The sequence below is a fragment of the Strix aluco genome, chromosome 3, assembly GCF_031877795.1.
Source record: "Strix aluco isolate bStrAlu1 chromosome 3, bStrAlu1.hap1, whole genome shotgun sequence".
NCBI classification, from domain to species: domain Eukaryota; kingdom Metazoa; phylum Chordata; class Aves; order Strigiformes; family Strigidae; genus Strix; species Strix aluco.
The window spans coordinates 27,883,860-27,910,477 of NC_133933.1; the positions used below are offsets into that span (position 1 = coordinate 27,883,860).

Below are 26,618 nucleotides of genomic sequence, written 5' to 3' on the forward strand. Positions count from 1 at the left end.
TTTTTCTTTCTTTTTTGGTGCCAGAGTTCTTTCTATTGTGGAACTCCTCATTTATGGCCTGCAAATCTGGGAAGAAATCCATCTGGTTTCTTCAGCTGTCTTGCCAGACACTGTGATCTAGTTATTAGAACAATAGATGATGAGAAGAAACTTTTAAGATTAAATTGTATTTTATGGTTAGTAGAAGCTATGATGAATAAGAGTAAAAAGAATGTATATTTGACCAGTAGAAGAGATTAATGTTGTCTTGAAATAACTCCCCTCAATTTATCTGTAATATTTTAACAAATCTTTCCTGTGCCATTAAATACTGGGATAGGAAAGATAACCTAAAGGGAAAGATTGACCTTACTAAAAAACAGGTATGCCTTTGAAACATATAATAATTATAAAATCTAAAACATTTGGGGAAGAGACTACCACATCTGTTGGTTGTATGGCATTTAGTGCAGTGGATTTTTGATCTCTGGTTAGTGATCTTGAGCTCTGCTAGGATATATTAAGGTATTCTTCATTATTTTTTAATGGAACGTAAAGGATTCTTTTCCATGTCACTCCTTTCTGTCTAATTTATTAGAAATAATTTTGCACAAAGTATATGGGTAGTATTAATTTTAGGACTTATTTTTTAATGGAAAAATCTTACTGATGCAAAAAGATCATAGCGTCCACTGAAGAAGAATTCACTTCATTTATTTTGGCTGTAATGTTGCAATTCAGTTCTACATGGACGAGACTAAAACTGTCTCCATTGCCTTTATATATATGTAACAGGAAATTCTGATGACAGGATGATGAATGTGTGTGAAGAAAAAGTGTGTTTTGCTTAAATGTGCCAGATGTAACACATGTATGTTGCAATGTGATATGTGTGTGTTATTACCTGAAAGCCAAAACTTTGTAGATTGGGGTCTCAGAATTCCCCCAAATTGGCTTTGTCTTGGAAAGTTCCATTGTAGCTCAAAAAAAGGGATTCAATATAACGTGTCTTTTACTTGATACTCCAAATGTCTTCTGCCTCTGTGTTAATGAAGAGGAATATTAGGCTTTTTTTGAAAAGGATATTTATAATTTTTATTGAAATACTAAATATCTTTTTATACCTCTTTTACTGTTTATACCTGTTATACTGTGTATTTATTCATTTATTATACCATTACACATTATACCTATAGATAACATTTCAAGGTTTAAAAAAAAAAAAGAGAGAAAGAAAAAACCATGGTATTCTTGAATCAGTCTATGCAGTGAGTACCTTTGGGGGAAGTACAAGTTTTCGCATTCAAGGAGCAGCTATACAAAATCATACAAAAGAAATCTGTGGAAAGCTACTAAATATATAGAAACCATGGTTGGCTGATGAAGTCTCTGAACTGCCAGTGTTTTGAGGTTCAAAGAGTATTCAGGAGCAGTGTCATACGTGCTTACCATGCTCCTGTGTGCTCCTCTGCTTCTGCTTTTTGCCATAGTTAGTCCCTCAGTCTTTGCCAGTACTGCTCTGAAGTGCAGTATTTGGTTGTGGTGCTTCTTTTTGCCACACAGATTACTGCAATATAATGGAAATTTCTGTTAGCAGTTAATACATGAAAATACTGGCTTTTGTTTATGTGACAGCTCTGCCTGGTCCAAGCCAAGTGGCAAAATTAATGTTAAATTTCATTGTTATGTTTTCATGGGTAGGGTCTGAGAAGGTGAGAAAATAAACAGTTGTAATGCCTGCCTTTTCTGTCCCTGTCTCATTTTATAAGCAGTAGGTTGTGCTTGTGTGTGTCCTCCTTCATTCTGTGCTACAGTGACCCATAGGGCAGGGAATTTTTCCTTGGTAGGAAGTGATTGGATTTGGTACTGCTGGCTCTGATGGGCAATTTGCTTGTGTGACAGAGGACCATAAGGGCTTCATTTGGGATGCACCGAAGGAACGTGCCTATCAGCTCATTGGCCCGGCCCTCTCATCTTTGAAACTCTTCTGTATCATAACAAGAATGCTATTATGGATATCTTTCACCATCTCAGTTCACCATCAAATGGATTTTCCATTGCTTGGAACTGGTATTAGGCTCTGCATTGGCAGAGGCTAATGTAGTTGCAGAGTGAATTTATCTTAGTAACTAATCCTTGCCACCTCCCTGTGAGGTGATTTGCTAAGTATCTGACAGATGGGGAAGCACATGAGGGAGAGATGGTTTCAGAGCTGGGATTAGAGCACTGATGTCTCAGGCTTCTGGTCCTGTGCCCCGCACAGCCATGAGACCAGCCTTTCCTACCCATCTCCTCTTACTCTCCTGGGGCAAATTCCTATTGAGCATTATTAATAAAGACAACAGGGGAATAATCCTGTTGTCCTAGTCAGGAGTGAAACTCATCTTTTATTTCTGTGGTATTGTATGCAATTTAATGCTAACGGTCAGGAGACCTTAAATAACCACATCAAACAGCTGATTCGGTGCCAGCCGTCCTTCTTATTTAGCTTAGTCTAAACTGACACCAAACTTTGAGACATTCCTCTCCTCCCACAGTGGAGAGCCGCTGGGATTTTTTTATACCACACATGGTTTCCCTCCTACATTTCCCTCCCATGTCAGATATTCATACCCCCTTTAATAACCAGCAGGGGGATCATTACATTGAGCTACTGCCAAATGCATAATGACTGCTGCCTTTGCCTTACACAGTCACTGCACTACTGATATCCAATTCAGCATTGTAAAGTGCTTAGGGCTACCTTGGGGATGTGCTATATTAAACCCAACTATTCTAAATCCTATTTAATACAAAGAGATTGGTGGTGGGGGAGGGGGGAGGGAGATTTAAAATTGTCGTTAGCCACCTATTTTCAACAAGTAAAAACACCTGGTCACTTAGGGCCCAATTCTGTCACTCTGAAGTCATAAATAGTCCCACTGGTTTTAGTCGGGGGTGCATGAAGGCATGCACTCTGCTTACCACTGGGGGAGGCAGAATCGGGTCCTATAGAAGCTGCGGCTGAGATGGTAAGTTTGCAAGGAGCTGATGGGGGGGAGTGTGCCCATTTCTGAATTCCACTTACAAATGTTTTACAGTGAAAACAGGAAAAAAGAAACATGCTTCATATCTGACTAAAAATAAAGGTACTGTTAAACTTGTAAAAGACAACATTTTTATTTGAATGATATGACAGAGCTGCCACAGGAGTGTTACCTGCTATAAAGAAAGCTTAAGAATTATTACCTTTATTAGACCAGTGACACTGAGCTTTAGCCATACATTTCTAACTTCTGTCCCTCTACAGAGACAATTTTCTTTTCTTAAATAAACTGTCATGCTAGTGTTAATATATTGTTGGCTCCCTCATACTCTGAGAATACTGCTGATATAAAACATGTATATGTTAGATTGGTAATAGTATCTTTAGTGTAGCTGACTAGAACAAATGTGTTTCCCTCATGGCTGTGCTAATGTGATAAAGGAAAATTGGCTGTTCATCAGCTTTTGGCTGGGTAAAGACAGTGGAGATGGAACCACATTCTTTTTTATGCATTAATACCACTGAGAACTTTTCACTAGTTATATTTCATGTGCGGGCATGTTGTGCAAAGATGTTGTAAAACATGAGATAATGCTACAAATAACAAAGTAGAAAAGCCTGTATCTTTTATGATGATAACAGTCAAACACCAAATGACAGTAACAGGCTGTAAAAAATGTGATGCAGAAAAAAAAATGCAATGTAACCACCATATACACATATACTTAGGCTCTTGCAAATAGGGCATCAGATGTTTAGAAGGCTTTGAATTAAAATTAAATAAAAAACTGTTGTGTTTAGGTCATTGATGTACCAACACAAAAGATAATTTAAAATGGAGAGATGTATTTTGAGTGGTGAAACTCATATGCAATAACTTTTTGAACAAATCTCAAGGCTTAGCAATTATGATAATAGCCTTCAAATTTCCATCAGTGGAAGGGCAATAAATATTCCTGTCTAAATTTGGGAAATATTAACTGAATCTGGAAATGGCAATAAAGCTCAGCATGAACGTGTATGTTTGAAAGTGCAGTTTAAGGAGAAAAAATCATCTGTACAATTCTGTGTGAAGCCTAAATAAAAAAAAAAAATCCAAACAAAAACCTCCATCTCATTTCATAGTTTCTTTCTTAAAGTACTGATAGAGTCATGTTGCCTGAGGCACTGATGCTGATCATCTGAGCTCAGATTTATAGATAATTGTGTCCGTTTATCTTGGTCTGAAATTTGAAAGACTTTATTGGTGGAATAGTATTGTGAGTGCTTATATTGTGGTTTTCAAACTGTTATTTTTTTCAGGTCCTGGCTTTCCTCTTTGCAACAAATTATTCTGGCTTGTAAACCTTCTGTTTGTCCTCACATATATATTGTTCTTATGGAAGCAATTATTCCAGGTTTATTTTGTTTTCATTAGCGTGGGTATCAAGACAGGCTAAAGCACTCTAGTTTTATTTGGCCTCTGTAGACAGGATTCACCAGGCATCCATATCTGCAAAATGAAAATAACGCTCTGTAAATTGGCAACAACAAAACGATGTTTCAAAATCTGAAGGCTACCAAGCTCTCATGTGAAATAAGCCTTATGCAAGCTAAATATTGCTAAAAATCCAAGTCGCTTCAGTTTCGCAGATAAATCACTTTCTGAAATAAATGAGATTAAGTTTATTCTGTAAACAACTCGGAGTTCAGAAGTTTTTCAGTAAGTTGAACTTAGTTTCTATAATTAACTTCATTAATGGGAAGCTGACTACAGCCATGATGTCTCCAGTTTCCATTTTGCATCTGCCTATATTTTGTAAATTAGAGTATTGAATTTCATAAAAAGTACGGCTGAAAGGCACTCCCATATTATTAAACTCTTTCTAATTTTATGTATTTTAAACATGAGGATTTTTAGTCCAAAAGAATACTTTGTAAAAGCTCAGCATCTTGTGACTTTGTGGAGCTGGGAGAATGCCATAAAGTATTTCCATGAACGTTAGCTCAAATTTAAAACGAATTGGCAGGGAAGAGAACGCTTGGAGAAAACAATACCCTGGGGTGGTGGCTGAGTGCGTATTCCTTGCCAAGGGTTCCCTTAATGTAAGGGAATTACCCACTGGGTGTAAAGCAGATGTAGCCAGTTCCTGTACTGCTCCCCTCAGCCCTTGTAGAAAGAAACATGCTGGGGTTAGGGAGGCAGTTTGGAGGGGTGTTAGAGGCCTGGCTGAAACATGCTGTGTTTGGTTAGCCTGAGTATGGTATATAGCCCCTTGAGGCATATTTGAACTGATGTGTATGAGAAGAGCTCTGACAGCTATAACATGAGCCCATGGCCTGAAGTGGTGATGTAGCTGTAACCAGTCTTGTACCTTGTGAAACAGACCCACCCTTCTTTTCCTCTCCTCCCCCTCCCCGCCAGATCACTGCACCGTAGTTTCTTCTTTGATTTAACAACTGTAGAAATTTTATACTCTGCACATCTGATCTTATTAACTGGATTGCTGATGGATGGACAGAAAAGAGGTAACTACTTTCAGTAGGCACCAAAAATAAAGACACGCAGCAAGTAGGTTGAAGTAATGTTAGCGGTTAATCAGTGATAGATGCAACATGTAGAGGAATCAAAGCGATTGCATAACGATGTGTTTGCCCATCTACATTGATTCTATAGGTGCATCACAGCAGAATTAGTTTCTTCTTGAATGGCTGGGAAGATGACAACACACCTTTTGATTCAAGGATTCTTGTGGGAACGGTTGCAGATACTGATGGTACACTGCAAATTGGACAAAGCTTCACAGGTAAATCTTGTAGTATTTTAGTGGAATGATCTGGAATATTCAAAATAAGATGCACACAATGTGATTTAAAAAATATGTGTGAGTCATTTTAAGTTATCTAGATGCTGAGAAGTAATACCTTCCTGCAGGAGAAAATTCATGTTGTGCAATTAGCTTTCTCAAAAGATTGGTTGAAAGATAGATGTGGGATCATACTTTATTCTATGTGTTACTGCATATAGGTAAATTTTCCTGCGTTCTCCAAAACGTAGGTATGTAAAGTGACACATTCCATTAATTTACAATCATAGTTTTTCGGAGTAAGTATATGAAACTATTTGAGAATGGGGTTGTGCATGGCCACTAGACCACAATCCTCTCCAGAGTCAGGAATAGAGCTGAAGATTTCTGGCTGTTCATGTGCTTCAGTTCTATCAGTAGTCACGTAAACCACTAGCAGAATGAGAATCCCTCAGCCTCTAGTAATGCCTGATAGCATTACTCTTCATCTACATCTAGATTTTATATGTACTACAGCATGACATGATCACTGCAGAAGAGCTGGGGGATGTTTTGTTGCTTTTCACAAATTCTTGACTCTGCAGATGTAAGAACACTGAGTACTGATCTTTAGGAACATGCACAATTTGAAGTTAACTCCTAGATATAACTATATGTCACTTAAACAACTTTATTGTGCTCTTGGGCAAGAAAGTAATTCTGTGCCCCATTTCTTAAAGCTTGTATTTGGAAATGTGTTTTATTTAACAACTGTAGAAATTTGGTAACTAATAGACATATAAAAGATAGGAATATTTTAAAATGCTTTTTATCTTTATTGTATAAATTGATAGGTACAGTTGTACCTACTGTATCTCTTCCCTAATTAGAGGTGGCACATGGACTGGCTCATTACTTCTGTCTAATGAGCCGATCCTTGTGCCACCTCTCTAATCAGAAAAGAGATAGGTACAAAATGTTCTTATAAAGTTATTATAAATCATTCTTTTTTATCAAAAAAATTAAGTCACTGCCCTCTATAGTTTTGTCCAGGTCCAAGATGGTTTCATTCAGGAGGGGTAATTGTGCAAGAGAGATCTCTGAGTGCTGAATTAAAGGTGCTCTCATGCAGTGCACAGCTGCCTTCTACTCAATAGATTACTTATTTATAGTATATTTTCTTAGGTTTAGAGCAATTTGTTGGAAGAATGCAAGATTTTCGATTTTACCCAGTGGCACTTACAAACAGGTAAAGAATCTTAATTTTTGTAAAAAAGTAAGAGTGATGAGAAGAAAGAATAGATAACAATATTTTTATTTCTCAAAATATAGTGCTTTTCAGATGTCTCCTTTAGGTGATTGCTTATGATGATGTAGTTTACTGAACCTAATTTCAAAGATGACTTTTAATCTAAAAATTTGAGTTAAAATAAATTCAGCAACTTAATGTGTTTTTCTTTTGAACTGTTGCTGAAATATAGCTAGTATATGTAGTATATATGTAGTGAAACAGCACTCAGTAATCAATGTGTCCTTTCCTCGTTATTGTTGTCCCTGTTACAACCTGACTTAGGGTTCTTGCAGAGAGTAGATCCAGTTGCTAGATTTCAGTGCTCCTAAACTGTCTAGGTGTTATCAACTCATCATAATTCTGACATAATAGTGTGTGCTGATAAACTTAGTCCTGCTGGATTAGATTTGCCAAGCTTTCCCAAAGCTTCATGGAAACTGTAGAGCAGGGAAGGAAGCATCGTGGACCAGTCCAGGTTAGACCCCTCAAATGCCAGTGATCCAAATGAAGAGAACATTAGTCAACATGCTGGCTTTGTGGCTGCGAGCTTGGGTCCCATGCTTAGCAGTTCCTTTCCTCTAGTTTCAGTTTATCCATGGTATCGGACATCCATGTCAGGTATTCCCCCCACACCCCTGCCCCAAGGTGCTATTGTCTTAACTGTTCATTGCTTTCTAGATTAGACTGTCATCATAAACCACCAGTGACTTCACTGGCTCAGCCCACATAGCCCTGGGCAACTGCTTTGACTTCCTCCATTCCTGAGGCCAAATCACGGTTGCCACTGCAATTTCTGTTGCCCTCCAGCCTCCCTTCCTAGCACATTACAAAGAAATGTTACCTTTGTTATCCAGCTCATGCTGGATTAATCTAGGCAATTCAAGCTGGCCAGAAGTAGTCAGGTCCTATTTGTCTGCTTAGTGCTTCTGGGTAGGCTACATGCAATGACACTCGTGACTGCAGACCTTAAGGCTACTTAATGATAGTCTTTCAATAAGATGTAGAGCAGTTTCGTAGGAGCTGAGCTGTCTGCAGGACATTATGATGAACTGAGCTCCTGTGAATTTAAAGTATTAATATGAATCAGAATTCCAAGTTATATGAAAATCATGTTGCTTGTATTCTTTCACAGCAATGCTTGTCAAATTCTTTGAACTACAGTTTAAGTCAGTGAAATGAATCCAGTTTGAAAATTGAAAGATAAGGTATTTTATAAAGTGTTGTGACCTAATGATGTCTTTGTAGATGTAGTTTTATATCCACAAATAACTTGGTCCAAAATGTTTATCTGGGATAAACTGTGAAGGAAAGTCTTGCCTGCATATCAATTAATTTAAGTCTATGCCTATCTAAAAGGACCTGTAACTTTGGGTTCTGTGGAATTCGTAGTGGCAGCTAGCAAGTATTTATTTGCTTAATAAGTATATAAAAATTGCATTCTTACTGATAAAGCAGGAAAATGGGAAAAGTAAGAGTTTTTTAATTAAAAAAATTAGTGTCTTCTAGGCTCACAAAATCCTTCTTTTACACCAGAGATGAGCAGATAAAGGTTTAGGTAACCTGCCCATGTCGTTCATATATCTCTCTGCTTGCCTACCGACCTACCTATGTATGTATCTATTTCAGTTGCTGATGTCAGAGGGAACTAAGGTGACTAGTTGCTTCTTACAGTCCATGTGAAAGCCACTGAGTGATCACAGACTGGGACAGCTGAAAAAGTGGGCATTTCTATTAAAGTTATTAACAATGAAAATATTTATATCCAGGTTTTCTAAGGTGCAATGTGATATTGCTCAAGCTGGTCTTTCTGGAGGATTTGAGTGCAAACATTCAACTCATCTGTGGTTACAGGCAGTATGCCAGCCCTATGGTGTGCTTAAGAACAGTGTCCAGATCACTGACTGGAGTCAGACATGATGCCGTAGTAGTTTTTCTCCTTGTATCTAGGGAGCTAATTTCCCTTGGCTCCATGTATGTCTGAAGCAATGAAAGCAACACCAGAGTGCTTCTTCACAGACACCTTCTGAAGGTGCCTGCTGCTTACCATTCATTGGCTGGTTGCTCCATTTATGTGAGATGAAACCAGGCCTTTAGGGCTTCTACCTAAACTGAATTTTGTTTAATCTATGAGCTTAGGGGCACAAGGTGGCACTTTTTTATCATGTATGTAATTACTTTTTTATATGCTGTGACAGAGACATTTTGGAAGTATTCTCTGGAAAATTTCCTCATCTGCATACCCAGTCTGAGTGCCGCTGTCCTGGAAGTCATCCCCGGGTACACCCATTGATACAGAGGTACTGCATCCCTAATGGTGCAGATGATACCACTAACGACAGAGTGCTGAGGTTGGATGCAGAAGCCCATCCTCTGTATTACATCAATGATGATGACATTGGGACCACCTGGATTTCATCTGTGTTTGCTAATACTGCAGGTCTGGATCATGGTGTTTCAATCACAATAGATTTACAAAATGGACAGTATCAGGTAATGTGAAGATTACATTTGCTGTTTATTAAATCAAAACTAGGAAAATATTTCTGTAAATGTTTCATTACAATTTTAAGGAAATTCAAACCTTATGCTTTAAGATGTTATGCTTAGAGGACCAGGAAGAAAATTTCCTTTATCAACACGAAACAATGCAAAAGGCAACAGAATGCGTTATGGGTTTTGTCACTCTCTTTTGATGTGGCTTGTCTGCTGTAACAAGCAGCAATCTAGAACAGATATACCAGAATGAATATCCTGTGTGAAGACACCAATATTTAGAAATTGGTTGCTCTCTTTTAACTCCACTTTTGTATATTTCAACTTTAATTTTAATTTCTGTTAAAACTTGAGGTGCTTGTTTTATACCTTCTGGTATAAAATGGAATTTAACATGTCTGTGGCACACTGACATATCAGAGGGGATTTCTATTCTGTGGGTGTTCTGGAGATGGTAGTTTAGCCTCCTGAGGAGAATATGGAAGGAGAATACAATAAGCAGGCAAGGTTCCTGAAGAGGACAGATTGCACCTGACACTTCACTATGCTGTTGAACAGTGTCAGGATGTCTTAGAAGGAGGGACATATCAGTAGTGGGGCTGCATTCACAATCATAGCTCTACCGAATTTCTGTGTATTCTTACTAGCTTGTCTTTTTTCCTTTTTTGTCATTAATGCTGGAAAGGGAAAGAATACAATGACAGGTTTTGGCTACATAAGTAAGAATTAGTCCTTTAGTTAAAAGCGAGTTCAAATACCTGTGAAGTTCTGAGACTTGGCTTATTTGACACACACACACTTCTACATAAGCAGTATGCTGGAGGAAGTGCTCTTTAATATGACACAGGGTATTCGATGAGATTCCAAGCTACAAATAGTGGGGATTCCTTAAAAAAAAAATAAAAAATGTACCTGTTATCAAACAACTCATCAAATATTTGGCAACACAAAGCTATGCCCTTAGTTTTTGCCAAAATAATATTACTGTAATAAATCTTGGACTTGACTTTCTGGTGCATTTTCAAATGGCCTTCAAGAAAAAGTGGAGTTCTCATAGAACAGTTCAGTTCTGTAATAATGTCTGAGAGATCAAAGAGCTTGTTTAACAAAACAGGTTATCTTTTTTAGTTGGGAATATGTGGACTGAAATATTGGTTATTTTTCTGTCTGAGTGGTAAAGCAGTCTATATTGTCACATTGAAAAAAAGCTTATTTTCTCATTGTTTAACAACTTAGTCATTAATATCAGTTTAAAAATTTGTTATCTTCATGTAGGTATTCTATATTATACTGCAGTTCTTTAGCCCACACCCTGAAGCAATACGAATTGAAAGGAAAAAAAGAGATGATCTAAACTGGGAAGACTGGCAGTATTTTGCTAAAAATTGCAGTATTTTTGGGATGGATAACAATGGATCTCTGGAAAAACCAGACTCTGTCAACTGTCTCCAGCTTCCTAGGTATGAGTGGGTATTATCTGCATAATACAGATGCTTTGAACAGGTAACACCCTGACACAGTTCTTTTCTATGTCCCAATGAGATAGAATCTTTTAATTTGGTATACTCATTTATTATGGGCTGCTGAGTATATAAGAGATCCCAAATCCGACCTTTCAATTGAAGATTGCCAAAGGTCATCTGTCACTTTTATCAGATTTCAAACACTGAGGAATGTGACACAATTGATTCCTCTGTTATTTTTGAGCTAGACTTTTGAAATTTTACATGCTTGTGTTTTGGGGGGCTATTGTCAGTACAGTTATGGAGCATTGAGATGAAGAATGGAGGAAGGTACTGGGATAACAGATTGTTTAAAACTATCTAGTAAATGTGAAAGTATATCTCTGAGAGTGCAGCTTCTTCTGAAGCTTAGAAGAGAGGCCAAACTTAAGTACCAAAGCCAATCATTCAGCCTTACTACTAATCATGCAAACCACGTAAGACATGGGTTGCAAATTGTATCTTGAAGCTTTCTAAGCTTTCTAATCTTTCTAAGCAAGAACCAAAATAAAACTGAGGGGAGGCGAGAAGGATCATTCCCTTTTAGAAACATGTTGCAAGCCTTTTTACTAGACAGTTAGCATGTGCAAATTTAAAAATATGTAATATATACAACATATATTTAATAAATATAGCATATAACATAATATGTAGGTTAATACATATTACGGTTTTACACACACATGCATGTATGTACATATATATGTATTTGATTCTATACCACTACGTATATTCAAATGCACTATCTCTTGCCTGAATTCAGATGCCAGTCAGTATTAGGTTTGTTTAGTACTTGGCTGGAAATCAGTGAGAAAATACAGGTGCTGTAGGCATTTTGCTTTTTTTGTTGTTTTCCTTTTGCTACCTTCCTAAGACTTTTCAACTGTCAGCATCTTTGTTCTCCAGGAGTTCAGTATTCTGAGGAGAAGAGCATAAGGTCATCTGAGTTACACCAATTTTCAGCAAAGGACTTTGAGCTTCATTGTTCATACTTGGTGCAGAGAGTAGAGCAGAAGGGAAATCTCTTATGTAAGCCAAACATTTTTGGATAAATAACCCAAATGAGGTGTAATGCCCTTTTCAGCTCAGAAATATGTATTTGTGTATTTTCTAAAAAGAACTGAGCGGTTAAGTATGAACTGTTTCCATAAATGTTTTTTAAGTAGCACTGTTTCTCCCCTTCGATTACAACGTAAATGATACTAGGAAGTGATATGAATGAGTGATTTTGGGTACAGCTGATGTACAGAAAGCTTTGTTTAAGAGGTTAAAAATATACTTTGTAATGGTGAGTATTCTGTATACTCAAAGAGAAGATACTGTTGGAACAATGCTCCAAATTTGTGTCAGCAGTGTAGCAGAGCTCCCTGCTGAGACCTTTATAGGAGAAGACGATTTTATTGTAAAGCAAAACTTGTTCCTCTCTCTCACTCATGCCGACATACTTGTAAGTGTCAAGACATGTTCAAATTGTCTGTGCAGGATTAAGACACCAGTGTGCTTGTATCCTGGTGACCTAGCCAGGACTCCTTGGGATGACATGGAAGGCAAGTGACCTTGGCTTTGAAATCCTTATCATGGCTTGAGGGTTCTTGGTTTGGTGACCACATGCTAGTACTGGATAGACTCCTTTGTGTTCTCTATAGGAGATGAAAGTGATTAAGGTTTTTGTTTCTACATCCTGTACCACCTCTGTAAGTTAGGAGTTGTTCACTGTCCATTATCCCCCTATCAGAGCCTTGAATCTTTGCTTAGTCTGAATATTGGCTGACCCTTGTTTTGGGATCTCCTTTATTTTCCTGTTTTCCTGAGAAGCTGTGTTTAGATGCCCTCAGATCTTGATGACCTGCTTATCTAGGTGCCATCAGCCTTACAGTCCGTCTGCTGTTCCTTCTGGTGTTTCCATACAAAGATGGTGTAATTTGTCTGCCATTCATGCCTGTCTTAACATTTCCATTACAGCTCTATATGTCATGGAAGAAAAATACTTTATTTAACTTTCTGTGGAGGGAAAGAAAGGACGGTATCCCCCAGAGAAACATACAGATATATTCCACTGAGATTTTTGTGAAGTACTGACCTGGATAGGGGCACAGTAAATTCAAAGATCCTTCATGAAGGCAGAGGAGTATGACTCAGCAGACCTAGTCTAACTACGAATCTCATCTTTCAAAAGCTCAGAGATATTTTGAAGTGACGAGACATACAACATTTTTTGAATGTTGTATGTCAGGTGCCAGGTGATACTGTGGGAATACCTATTTTTAATGCGCCCATGTAGGTGTGCAGATAAGCAGGCATTCTTACTTTTTGCGGAGGCAAGTTCTACTCCTAGCTAAACTCTGCCCAGCAAATATTCCAACGTGAGATGTGATTCATACCAAATTGTGCAAATGTGCAGTTTTTATATACTTGTTTACTCAGCCTTTGCTTAAATTCTCAGGACTGTTCTTCCCCTTCTTGGGCTTAAATATACAGTTTTACTCTCAATCCTGCTGTATTCCATTAAATTCTCTTGCACTTCACTCACTGTAAGGTGGCATGTGTTTCTAACTGTGCTTACTCATTGAACGAGTTGATACAGTTCAGTGACTCTGGAATTCAAAATGTAATTGTTTCTGTATGGTTTTTATAAGTGTTTAGCAGGTATATAATTAATGATATGGACATGTTAGTCATCTGAATGATTTCCTTATGTAATTCAAGCATAGTTCATGTTTCTTAAAGACATTGTTTTAAACTTTTTGAAAACTTAGTGCAGATAACACTGTATCAGTCACACTTTATTCATATTTTGAACTTGCCCTTTAGAGGCTTTACTTCTATTTGAAAACTTAGGGTCTGAAGAAGAGCATGGCAGTTTGAGCCATATAGACGTATAGAGGACATTTCTTTTCCCCTGCTTGAATTCTGGTGACTGGGAATCCACTGGCATAAGAATTTTCCCCAGAAACCACAAAAACCCTATGTACAGTTGAGACCCTCTCTGAGAAAAAGGATATTAGGAGATAGAATCTGTAAAATATGTAATGCTTTGATTTTCATTTGTTTTCCTCTCCATTTAAACAGCTTTACACCGTATTCCCGTGGTAATCTAACTTTTAGTGTTCTTACCCCGGAACCAAATCACCGACCTGGTTACAATGATTTTTACAATACTCCATCTCTCCAAGAATTTGTAAAAGCTACACAAGTGAGGATTCATCTCCGTGGCCAATATCATACTAATGAGCCTGGGGTAAATTTTAGGCATAGATACTATGGAGTTAATGAAGTTACAGTCAGTGGAAGGTAGGTGTTATGGAACTCTTCCCGCACCCATTGCTGCCTCTGACTATTACAGGTGTGCAAAGTATATAATGACCTGCCTAAAATTTCATGAAGTTGTTCTGCTTTTACATTTATGAATGAGCAGGGAATTTGGTCTGAAGCAGTGTATCGAGTTTGAAATGATTGGTGTACTGTTTTTTAAAACATTTGCTCACATATTATTTTAAAAATAATTAAACTTATTACACAAATCTGTCAAAAGCAGTCCTTTCCTTGGAATTACCAGTGCCTCTAAGTAGAGGCTTATGATTGAAACCATGGCTTGTGCTTTACTTCAGTAGCTCTTCCAAGTTTCACTATAGATTCCCAGACATGGCAATTCTAACAGTCTTAACGCAGAGCTCATTCTTTGTTTTAGCTTTAGTTTTCCTTTTAAAACTGGGCAGCTGTCAGTAAAAGTGTTACATTATCTGTGACTGACAACTTTATTGTATATGATAAGCGTGCTGTCTTGTGAAAGGACTAATTATCATTGTAAACAATATGCAAATTTGGCAATGAAATAGTTTCTAAGAAGCATATGGTGCAGATTTTTGTTAATAAGTATTATTCCTGAAATTATTTTGGTAGTTCTCATTTTGAGAGAAAGCACTTCATGAGAGGTCATATTTACCTTAAAATTTTCTGCACTACTAATATGTTTTGATTACTGATTTAGAAGTGTTATGATAATGCTTTTGCTAAAATAGCTACAGTCTTGCTGACTATGTAACTGTAAAATAATTTCAGCTGTAGTTTGCAAAGCTATGCCATGCCTCCAGAAGAGCAGCCCTTCAGGTAGAGTGGGATGGTTATTGCCTATTAACTAATACTCTATAAAGATTTTATTTTAGTAAGAAATGGACATTTTAACTGAGATCAAAATGGGATAAACTAGAAAATTGTGCTTAATATGGTTAAGACTTCTTGAAAAACTATAGTTACAGTGTGAGGCTTAATATTGATGAATAATTGCCATTTAATAAAGTTTTACATATTAATGTTATGTACTGAAATATAGTTTTCATTACATATTATGTATAAGGTAACAGTAGCTCTACTACATGCTGGTTTTTATTTTCTTGAAAAGCAATTGTTGATACTTAAAAATATGTTGAGTGAAGTAGTCTTTTGTAGGTTACTGCACTTAAGAACATTCTCTTTGGTGATGTTTATTTGTTCTTAATAAAGAACCAGACTATGTAATACACAAAATTGTCTTTGTGACCATGTTATATATTGTTGGACAGATGTGTTACTATGTTTTAATTTTTTCTTCACTATTGTTCTTTCAGGTGTAATTGCCATGGCCATGCTGATTATTGTGACACAGCTATGGAACCGTATAGGTGCCTGTGCCTCAAGGAAAGCTATACAGAAGGACATAATGTTAGTCTCTCCTTTGTCTATCTATGTCACCTATGACCAACCTCAAAATTGGGATTTTAGTCCTGGGAAAGAGTGTGTGTATGTGTGTTAGTGTTCTAGCTTTTATAAGGAAGCTTTCCATAGCATGGTTTGTATTAAATAAGGAAGTAAACACCCTGCCGTTGCCAAAAGTCATTCCACCCTTGACCATTAGGAGTACTGCATTCAGGGATTTGATTTCTTGTTGGAGGATTATGCCACTTTCAAACATTAGATTCAAACCTGAATTTAGACTGTCGGCATCTAATAAAGATTATGGCTCTACCTGATGTAGCAACTAGCAAACGATCTGTAGAGTGAAAAGGGTTATGAAGACTCAATGTTCAGAGTAGGTGTGCTTCAGGGATTTTGGTTTTTTAACTCCATAGTAGTTTTAGTCTGGTCCTATGGACTCCAGACCCATTCAGTAGATGGAGTGCAGTAGGCACAGTCCTGGAGTTCAGCTTAGTTTCAAATGAAACCAGTTTAGTTTCATTTGAAAGGGAACAGTTCAAGTGGTCCAAGACAACTCCATGATGCGAAACAAAGCACAGTAAATGCAGAAAATTCGGAGATTTGCTTAAAAACTGCATGTCTAATCCAAGGTAAAACACTAAGATAGATTTACCTTCTGATACTTTGAACAGCTCTAGATACTTGAGACATCTGTAGCTTGCAGTCTCTGACTTCAGCTAAGAATGAGATCTTTTAACGCAGTTGTTTTACAAAATATGTCCGAGATAGGAAGAGTTAAAACATTTTGGTCTTGATTTTAAATGTCTCTTGCATAGTTGAGCACGGTTAAGAAAACAGTGAGATGTGCCTGTGCATGTATTTGGAAGTTATTTTCTTGGGGGTCTTATTAATTGTTTTGATCTAAACCAGTGATTTGGGTAGTGGCTTTTTAAAATTTTGAATATTGAGCTTTGAACTTATTTATTTAAGGACAGCTTGTAAATGTCAATTTCCCATACTTTTTACAGTCATATATGACATTTGGTTATCTTTAAAATAATCTGTAGTAGCAACATGATTGTTCTAATACAAGAACAAACTTAATATGGCTTTTTACTGCTCCGTGTTTTCAGATAATCTATATTAACCTATATTAAGGTTAAATTTCTTGGAAATAATTAAAAGGCCATATTAAAAAAATCTAGATACAATCTAGAAAATGCATTCTTCTTATTTCTTTACTCTGCTCTTAACAGCATTTCTCAATAAAGAGGGATTTTGTGTAGTGTGTAGTTGAAACTTACCAAGTTGCAAAATCATAATTTTCCTACTAGTTTTAGAATTCTTGGCCATAGAAGAACCAGAATGGGGTTGTTTACTATAAATCATGGTCTTCTAGAGAAATATGTAGAGGAGAGTTTAGAATAATGGTGCCAGTTTGCACTTATTTCATGCAACCTTTGGTTTTCTTGGATGCTGTTCACATACAATTTAGCAAAAGCAGAACCATGATGTATGAGTTAAGAACACTTGCTCAAAGAAAAGATTCTGTCTCTAGATTAATTATTTATCTCAAAAAAAAGAAAAAAATAAAAGGAAGAGATGTTGAGGTTAAGAAAGAATGAGCTACGTCCAAGGAATGAATCCCACAGTCCCACTGAATGTTAGATTTCTGTCATGAGTACATGTTGTATTCATTGCTATATTTATGCCTTTTGGAAATAGGCTTTCTAAAAATTAGGAAGGGGTTATGGAATAGCAACAGCAGTAGCAAAGGGGACACTAATCTCACATCAAAAAACCCCCAAGCAGTCTGTGCTTGCTCGAACACAGCAAGAAGTGTTAACATGAGAGCATTTGATACTGTGCTTAGGATCATGTGAAAGATCTTTGTAAAATTTCATAGAGGATCTAAGTTTTTTAGTTTTTAAAGCAGAAGTGTAGGCTCTACAGTCTAAATGAGATTTCAACAGAAATTTGAAGTTTTTAGATGGGTCAAATTAGAAAAAAAATTAAAACTGACAGTGTCCCTTTAATTAGAACACACATTGTGAAATGTTACTTTGTAAGGATTAATTATAAATATTTAATAAGATCTGGAAGTTCACCAAGCACTCTTGCAAGACTTATGCTACCTTGTGAAAACAAACCAAATACATTTTAATGATGTATCTGCCTTATCAGATATTTTCTGTCAATATTAATGGGTTGTTCCAGTCAGTGTCACATTTTTGATCTGGCATACATTCATTGTAACTATAATTGAAATGCTTGAATTAACTGTATTCATTCAGAGTACAATAAGGAGGTTGTTTAATTATTTTCCTCATTCTTTAATGACCATGTCAGTATCTACTAAATATGAAATAAAATAAAGTCATAATAAAATACAATTAATATTTGCAAATATATCACTAAGTACTTTGAATTTTATCAAGGATTTGCATGAAGTACAAACTAGATTTTTTTTGTAAGGCAAACGCTTAAAAACAAGACCAAAATCTATCCTGATTTTTGTCTGTCATTGGCAGTGATAAAACTCTGTTTTACAGACTTAAACCTATGTTTCTCAGGCTCCTACCCCAGAAAATCAAGCATTTATTATTTTTTGTTATGTTTATAAAGGAAGTTTCCAAACATAAACTTTTTTGGTGGTGAGGGGGCAAATGTTTTTGAGAAGAAATTGTGCTGTCTGCAAACTGTCTTTTTTTACCTTCTGTCCTGTGCAGTGAGTCACCACAAGTGAGGGAGGTTATAAGAAGACTTTTGGTTTTGGGGTTTGGTTTTGTTTTGTTTGGGTTTTTTTTTTTAGTATCTTGAACTAGAAATCAGAGATCCCTTGACAAGCTCTTAACATATGGCAGAGTATGTCCTTGTCACGTTTACACTTAATACAACTAAAATTACCATCTTGAATTTATCTGGCATATACATCTGGATAGCTGTTGTACAGCAAAGCAATACCAGAAACTAAAATTTTGCAGAATTCATTACAAATAGAAATCTTAGTTTAGTTACTTGCATCACCATATTATGAAATTTGACATATCAAATGGAATTTCTTTTTTTTTCTTTTTTCTGAGTTCTGTTTTGATGAAGAAACATGTTGCTATGAAATTTGAGATGATGGGAAGAAGTGAATGCTTAAGAATGTGTTGCAGATGTTGAGGAGCCAGATTAACAAAGAAGAGGAAATAAATCCTCACAGAGCTTGTCTCCCATCTTATGAAAAAAAGTGTTCCGCTTCTTAATTTACAAATTGTTCTGTAAGTGCCTTGTGTCCTGCTTTGGGAAATAGCGCTCTCTTTTACAAATGGAAACTGAGGCACCAAGAGTGGAGTCCAGGTTTTGGTAACATTTATATGCAAAGACTGATTTATAGACATGAATAGTAGTATGTTCAAAAACTTTCTGTGATGTCACATGAAAAACTGGAAACAGCCCATGAAAAAATAAGGTAATGAAACAAGGTCAGCCTTACCTTAGAACCTCAGAGCCTCCTTTAAATTGGTCATACAGAACTTCATAAAGGTAATGGCAAAATACACAGGAATAATTGTAGAAATAATAATAGAAAATAAAATTTAAAATAAATAAAGCAACTGATAAATTCTTGAGAAGGATATGAATGGAAGTGAGAGAGTGACTGGACACAGTAAAGGCTTCAGATCTTCAGTGTTTTCTATGCAAATAATTAATGGTCTTAAACATCTGCTGTCTGCAAGCTGGATATGGCATTACTGATTGCCAAGAATTGGATAAATAAGGCTTTTTATGTTGTTACAGAAGAATCTGTCTAAACTTTTGTTAAAAGTCAATCTGTATCATCATGTTAGATGTTGGAATTTATGATACATAGTACCCGAGGAGCTGTAAATACTAACTATAGTAAGTGGTCATTCACTTAATAACAAAGACTTACAGCTTGCAGAAGCAAGCAAGCTAGCAAAAAATGCACTTTTTGGTAAGCTCTGTGCCATAATTTGTGTATCCAGAAGACAGGCCTCGAAGGAAGCTGGTTATGTCAGAATAAAAAGAAAGGAAATCAAGCAAGCAGATGGTTGACTGGAGTTTTAGGAAACAGCAAGCAGAATGTCACCTAGTCCAGTAGTCTTACCTGCCTGAAAATTTTAGATAACTTTTGACATGTCTGTGGAAGTTATGGATTTGTCCATGAATCCATCCCTGGAAAACTGGTGTAATTTCACAGTTCAGAGATCCAGGCTTCTAAAACAATTTGTGTACAAGCATTGCTGAAATACTGGAAGAACTTGTTGCAGTCTCAGATACCTTGTGATTTGTTGCACAGGTGATGACATGTTGAAGGAATTGTGAAGTGGTCATTATCTCTCATACATTTGATGTATGATGTAAATTTTACTTAAGAGGTAGGCAGATGGCAACTAGCATTATGATTGTCATTGTTAACCTCTCAGAAATTAAGAAGGCTGTTCCAGTCTGAAAATTATTTTCGGGGCTTATCCACTGTACAGGATATTTATTTCATTTTATGTGAAAGAGAACTGAGACACAACTGGACTGATGCTTCACTGTTGTTGGAAATAGCTGTTGTAAATCATGGTGCCACATATATTTATTGAATTTCTATGATTTTTTACATATTCCATCTAAGTGTCCAAGTGATTAGCCAATGTGGTTTTTTTCTTCTTTTATCCCACTAAAACTATTATTAAAAAATAATAAAAAATCCTATGCAATAGCTTCTTTAGAAGAGTAAAATTAACCCTAGAATACCTAGTAACTGTGACTATAGCACTCTCTAATGTTACAGGAGAATGAAATTCAAAGGCATATTCCAAATAGACAAGGTAGAAAGAGGGAAAAATTAACACAAGATCTCTTACCATTTAATATACTGAGCAAGTCAGAGCTTTGGTAAAACAGAATACATGCCGAACTCATCAGCTGCAAAACGTACCTTCTCCCTCTCTTTTATTTTACAGAAGTCCTATAGGGTTGGAGCCTAAATGAGAGTTAGATGGAGTGGATGCCTGATTCAAAAATAGCTTTGAATTTTAATCCTGGAGCATTTAAGTGTGAATTATTTTATTGAGCAGCCTGATTGTCAGAATTAGTGTGGTTGCATATTCTTTGATTTTGTAGGACTTCTTGTGGCTTCAAGTAACTTCACAAAAAAAAAACCCATAAATGAAAGATGAGCAGAAGTATACCTTATGCTGCCTGACAACATCTGTGCCCTGTGCCAGTGTTTGAGATCTCAGTCGTGTCCCATTATTGGAATCTGGCATCCGGAATGGTAGATCTTATGTTCTGTGCCAGTCAGGTTCTTTGTCAGTCACTTTGCCATTGTAAAACAGCAGTAGTATCTTTTCTTAGAATGCTATTTGGCATGTGGTATTTGTAAACCATCTGTTACGTCTCTGCTTAGTTTCTAAAATTATGTTGCATCCTTTTAAGGTATGGGGAGTGTTACGACAGAAGCCTGTAAGACACTCTTCTATTCTGTCTTCCTTAGTCACTTGGATTCACTTAGAGTGTTCTAGCTTTTTTTTTTTTTTTTACTTTTTTCCTTATAAAACCTGGCTTTTGAGTTTAAAAGCCCTTTGGTCTGGGGAGTTCACTAGAGACAGATGTGCTTCAAAGCTCTGCTCTCATGTGGTCTTGATAGATAGTCAAATGCTGTAGTAAGGGTGCTGAGGAAAAGCCATGGGGAAATTAAGATGATGGTCTTCAAAGCAGGGATAAGGTATACTGGTGTAGATATTGTCTAGAAGCCATATTTATTTGACTAATGAAGCTAAATGGAGTGAAAGCATACTGTCCATTTGGGTGCAGACTGGGATCTTGTAGGAAGCAAAAGATAGTATATGATTAACTATTGTATTATAGTCAACACTTACAGGGCAACATAAATAAACATGGCTGGGTGATACACATAATGGAGTTTTTCAAAGACAAGGCAGCATTTCAAAATGCCTGAGAAGGTGGTGTTCTAATCTTTATACCACTTCAGCAGATTTTTAAGTCTGTGTACCGTTAATAACATATGTATATTATAGAAGCATATGTATAAGTATTATATGTGTGTATGTACTCTGGTTATTGCAACTGAACTTTGACTGATGGGTGTGAGATGGGTACTCCTACACAGGTTAGGAAAGAAAAAAAGGAATAAATTCTACATAACACAACATTAAAAAAAAAAAAAAAAAAGGATGCCACCCAGAGGCAAGCAGTGGGATATTTTAGAAGTGTTGGAGTAGAAGGTTCTAGCTGATCACAACTTATTGCTAGTCTTAAAGCATTGTTATTGTTGCCTTCTGAAGTATTTCTTTGAATATTTGTTGACTGTTTCTTCAGAGGCACTGTCCTCAGCATTCTTAGTGACTAATAAGGAACTTGGCACATAAAGACTTAGGCTGAAGTCACTGGTGATCTTTCCATAAATGTGCTGGATTCAGGAATTTTGAGAAGGTAAGTTTTTCATAATAATTTTAGTTAAAAAAATTCCTGAGTTCATTATCGGAAATAAGTTTTTAATCATAATTTTAAACTAATAAATTGGGCCAAGATGAGCCTAGATATTTTGACCACCTGGCTCCATGTAATGTTTTCTCAGAAAACTGTTTTTACAGAAGGTGAGTTGTTCAGAAACTATATATCACGAGGACATGTTTGTTATTCTCCATAGGGAAAGCCAGAAATTTAACATGTTTTCTGAAGGGCCTAGATGTAACTGAGAATAAAGACAAGTGCATGTTTTTGCTTTTACAGTTAAGGAGAAAGGCTTATTTTGTCAAGAATTAACATTCTTTGTAAATCTACTGGTAGACCTTGTTCAGATTTGTCAAAGGCTTTTTGTGAATTTACCTATCCATTTTACACGTGGTAGCCAAGAATTGAAACCCAAATCTCTTGATACCTTTGAAGAGTCTCAACAGCTATGCTTTTGGCAAATGCAGAGTTTTCATTTGGTGAATGAAAACCTGAAGATTGCCATGTGTACATCCTCATGCTACCAAAAGTGAAAGTTAAACACAGCAGGTCTGGAAGTTAAATGCAATTCTTAACCTAATAAAGTTGTGACAAACTCATCAGGATGAGGTGGGGGTCCAGCACATGTTTTTAATGCATACAGGTGTGACAATCTAGAATGATGACTGTTTCACAGTCATTGCTAACTTTTGAATTACTGCTTTTTTGCCAAGGCTTTTAAAAAGTTTTGTGAGTTTTAAAAGTCACAGAACAAGAGACACGATAGTTCCAAGAGTCTCTGTGCTATGTAATCATATGTCATCTTTTTCTTTCTTACTCTTAGTGCTTGTGTGTCATTTAACAATAGGTGTGCATAAGTAACTGATCTAAGATTAAATCTGAAATGAAATGACAAATGCTCTCAGCCACTATGTGGCTGGCCATGCACAAATGGAAATTCAGGGCTAGCAGGTTGGTAGGTGTTCCTGTACTGTTTTCCTTTCAAGGAGGACATGTTTCCATAGACAGGCTGCAAGAAGGAAGCTGCATGAGTGGGATGGTTTGGCTGGGAGCTCAGGTTTCTTTTTTGCACTTCCCAAGTTGTGTAATGCCTGAATGAACCCTCTTGTTTTATGTTGCTGGTGCTGTGTAATTGCTGATTTTTCTCAACGTGGAGACAAAGGGAGTGACTAGAGAGAGGAAAGGTGGATGTGAGTGAGGGAAAGACTTGAATAAGTTTAAGCTGTGTAACTTGTGTTTATGGCATTCCCCTGGGTGTACTTAAACTGGGCTAATCACTCTCAGGCAGTGATTCTTCTGATTAGCAGAGTTCAAGGTCTCAAGTGAAGCTCTGCTAATTTTCATCCTAAAACCTCCTTTTTTCTCACTGGGGTGATGTGGGGTTTGTTTGTTTCTTTCTTTTTAACAGATTGCAAAAAGGTGCGGTGCTATTGTTATCTTACCTCTTACTGTAAATTTTATTTATTAAAACTAAATTTCAGCAGATAAATTCTTGTGCTTTCATTTTCTCTCCCGAGTTGCTTTTTTTATGAGTTGTGACTGCTCTGCAATCTTTGGACTATCTTAAGCTTGTGTTTTCTAATTCAGTTTCTCTTTTTACCACAGTTGATGCTTTCCCAGCATCAGCTGTGAGTGAAACAGTTTAGAAACTTCAGTATAGTTTCCTAATTGTCAGCATGATGTAGGCACACTGGCCTTGGAATAGCAGCCATGAAGAAAGATGAGCACACTTCTGGAACTTAAGAAGAAAGAAGATGCCCAAATACTTTACAGAAGCAACTTATTTTGAAGCATTTAAATTCCTTCTGGAAGATGGAAATTAAAATTGTAATATATTTTGTTTCCTAGATTCAGCAAGACACCAGTATTTTGGAAATGGACTTTGAGTAATGTCAGTTAAATTAAAAAATTTATTCTTAACAAACATCTGTACAGTGTCAACATGTACCATTTTTTTTGAGCCAATTTCATAAAACTGGTTGGATTGTTCCCCATAAAGACAATGTAATTATCCAAAATGCTATCCATTCACTCACTTTAAGAAATCCAATTTGGTTTTAGTTCTTGATGAACCAGTAGGCACAGAAAATTTTCACCTTGAAGTTTTGTAGAGTCTATTATGAACTGAAGATTATTTCAACTTCACATTCTTCACAAAGCTCTACTTAAAGGTAACATTGTGAGTTTATCCAAATAAAAAATAAGATTCTGAGGTGCTCTGAACTACTTAAAAACTATTTTTGCTGTTTTGGATTTAAGCTAATTAAGTACTTGAATATCATTAGTTTTTGTATCTAATAAATTTGAAAAGGATTGAAGAAAACAAGACTGTTTAGGTGTTTGTTTAAACAATTTACCTGATATCCTACAATTCCATTGGTGTCATTTAAAATATAACTTGACAGGGTTGAACATATGTAGAGATTTGTGTGTTTTGTTTAAAATTTCTTCATTGAAAATTTCATGAGGTAAATGCACATTAAGAAGTGCTGGTATTTCAGATACTCTGTACAACATCACATATTTGGCCATAGGAGGCCTTTTGTTTTATTCTTCTACCCACCTTCCATGATTTTACTCTGTTGTTAAAGTAACTTGAAAAGATTAAAAGATTTTTTTTTTTTAAAGAGTTATTTCCCTATATGCTTTCTCACTTCTTGTCTAAAACCAGTATTTTTAGCATTTAAATGGGGGAAAACACACAGAATGAAACATGAACATATATAGTGTTCTTGTAAGGTAAAGAAATATCTTGTTTTTGGTTTTTTTTTTTTTTGATTTCAGTGTGATCGCTGTTTGCCATTGTACAATGACAAGCCTTTTCGTCCAGGTGACCAAGTTCATGCCTATAATTGCAAACCTTGTCAATGTAACAGCCATTCAGTAAGCTGCCACTATGATTTTGCAATGGACCCTTTTCCTCAGGAGCACTACAGAGGCAGCGGTGGAGTGTGTGATAACTGTCAACACAACACAGCTGGTAAGTCATACAAAAGAGAATGGACTGTTTGTTTTACAGTCGCTTTTTGGCTAAATCTTGTTTCGGCTGAAATTAGTAATGTTCAATGGCTGACATTCCAATAAATTCTCATGTATATGTGTTTTTAAACTATCCAGATAGTGCAGTAATTACAATTGTGTCAATATTTCAGCTGTTGGAAAATGCTGCTAAAATTTGGCCCAATCTTGTATAAAATCTTCAGTGCAAAACACATTCTAGTAAATAATTAGAGCATGTAGTTTCAAAGCTGTTTCCATTACATACGCTGGAGCATTTAACTCCAAAATATCATCTTTCTAACTGAACCAGTTTAACAGATAACATATTAAAAATGTCAAATTTTGCTCTAATGTCAGTTTCTTGCTGATTGAGTAAAAGTTTCTATTCTGTGTAAGTAGTATATTTTAATGCTTTTTTTGGACAGTTCTTCTTTCAGTTTTCTTGGCTTTGTCTAGTAAAGAGAAAAAAGAAAAGTTTCAGGTTCAACGATAATTTTTCCAAAAAATGTATAGGCATTTGCATGGCACAGCTTTTATATAAGTGTGGTATTATATAACAGATGGAAGTTTAATGGAGTAAAACATAGTTTGTAACAGGTTCATTGTTTCATATGCTCTGGATCACTAAATTGGCAGGTAGAGATGAAAGGTGCATTAAAATGGACGTTCTGAAAATTATAGAATTCTCTCAAAGGAATAGAGTCTTTAATTTTGAATTATACAGCTAATTTTAATGAATTGGAAGCCATAATGCATAACCTTTCTTTCATGCAGGAAGGAACTGTGAGCTGTGCAAGGATTTCCATTACAGACAAGCAGGTGCAGATCTTTCAGCCGTTGATGTTTGCAAACCCTGTGACTGTTACGCAACAGGCACCAAAAATAAGAGCCTCCTGTGTGATAATGTAAGTAGCCTCAATGCAAAAAAAATGACAAAACATTTTAATCAGCTGGGTAGACAGCAGTATGATTTTACAAAGTATATTTAGATGGTAACTACTTAAGCATTTTTTTTATAAAATTCAGCCTTTTCAAAATGATAATTGACTTACATCAGAGACTGAAAGCTGAGAAACACAGGAAGCAATTTGAGATGTACTGTTGAAGAGTTCTTCATCTAGATCAGCAACAGACATACAAGATACTGTATGAATTTTCAGAAGTGAATAGTAGTTTTGGGATATTATGAGGTACCTGTGTACTCAGTAATGTTAAAACATGCAGGTTTTGAGTGTTTTTGAAGGTCTTGATACTGTCTTAAAATTAGTAACAGATTTTGAAAATTTAGGCAATGACATGAGCCTGAAATTGAACTAAAATTAAGCTAGTTTTCTCTGTAGTAAGACAAGGATTGATCTCCCTTTTAATTCATATAGTCTATTTAAAAAAACCCCAAAACCCACAAAGTGATGCTG

The 26,618-nt window shown here is 36.2% G+C and overlaps 1 protein-coding gene across 1 annotated transcript in view; it reads left to right on the forward strand.

The window, feature by feature from the left end:
• USH2A (usherin) overlaps window positions 1-26,618 on the forward strand; it is a 390,731-nt gene that overhangs the window by 26,353 nt on the left and 337,760 nt on the right. Inside the window, exons 3-10 of the mRNA XM_074817915.1 lie at window positions 5,661-5,790; window positions 6,955-7,018; window positions 9,256-9,550; window positions 10,829-11,013; window positions 14,125-14,346; window positions 15,660-15,753; window positions 24,988-25,183; window positions 25,978-26,108. Coding sequence (XP_074674016.1) covers window positions 5,661-5,790; window positions 6,955-7,018; window positions 9,256-9,550; window positions 10,829-11,013; window positions 14,125-14,346; window positions 15,660-15,753; window positions 24,988-25,183; window positions 25,978-26,108 — 1,317 coding nt within the window. The remainder of the gene's footprint in view (window positions 1-5,660; window positions 5,791-6,954; window positions 7,019-9,255; window positions 9,551-10,828; window positions 11,014-14,124; window positions 14,347-15,659; window positions 15,754-24,987; window positions 25,184-25,977; window positions 26,109-26,618) is intronic.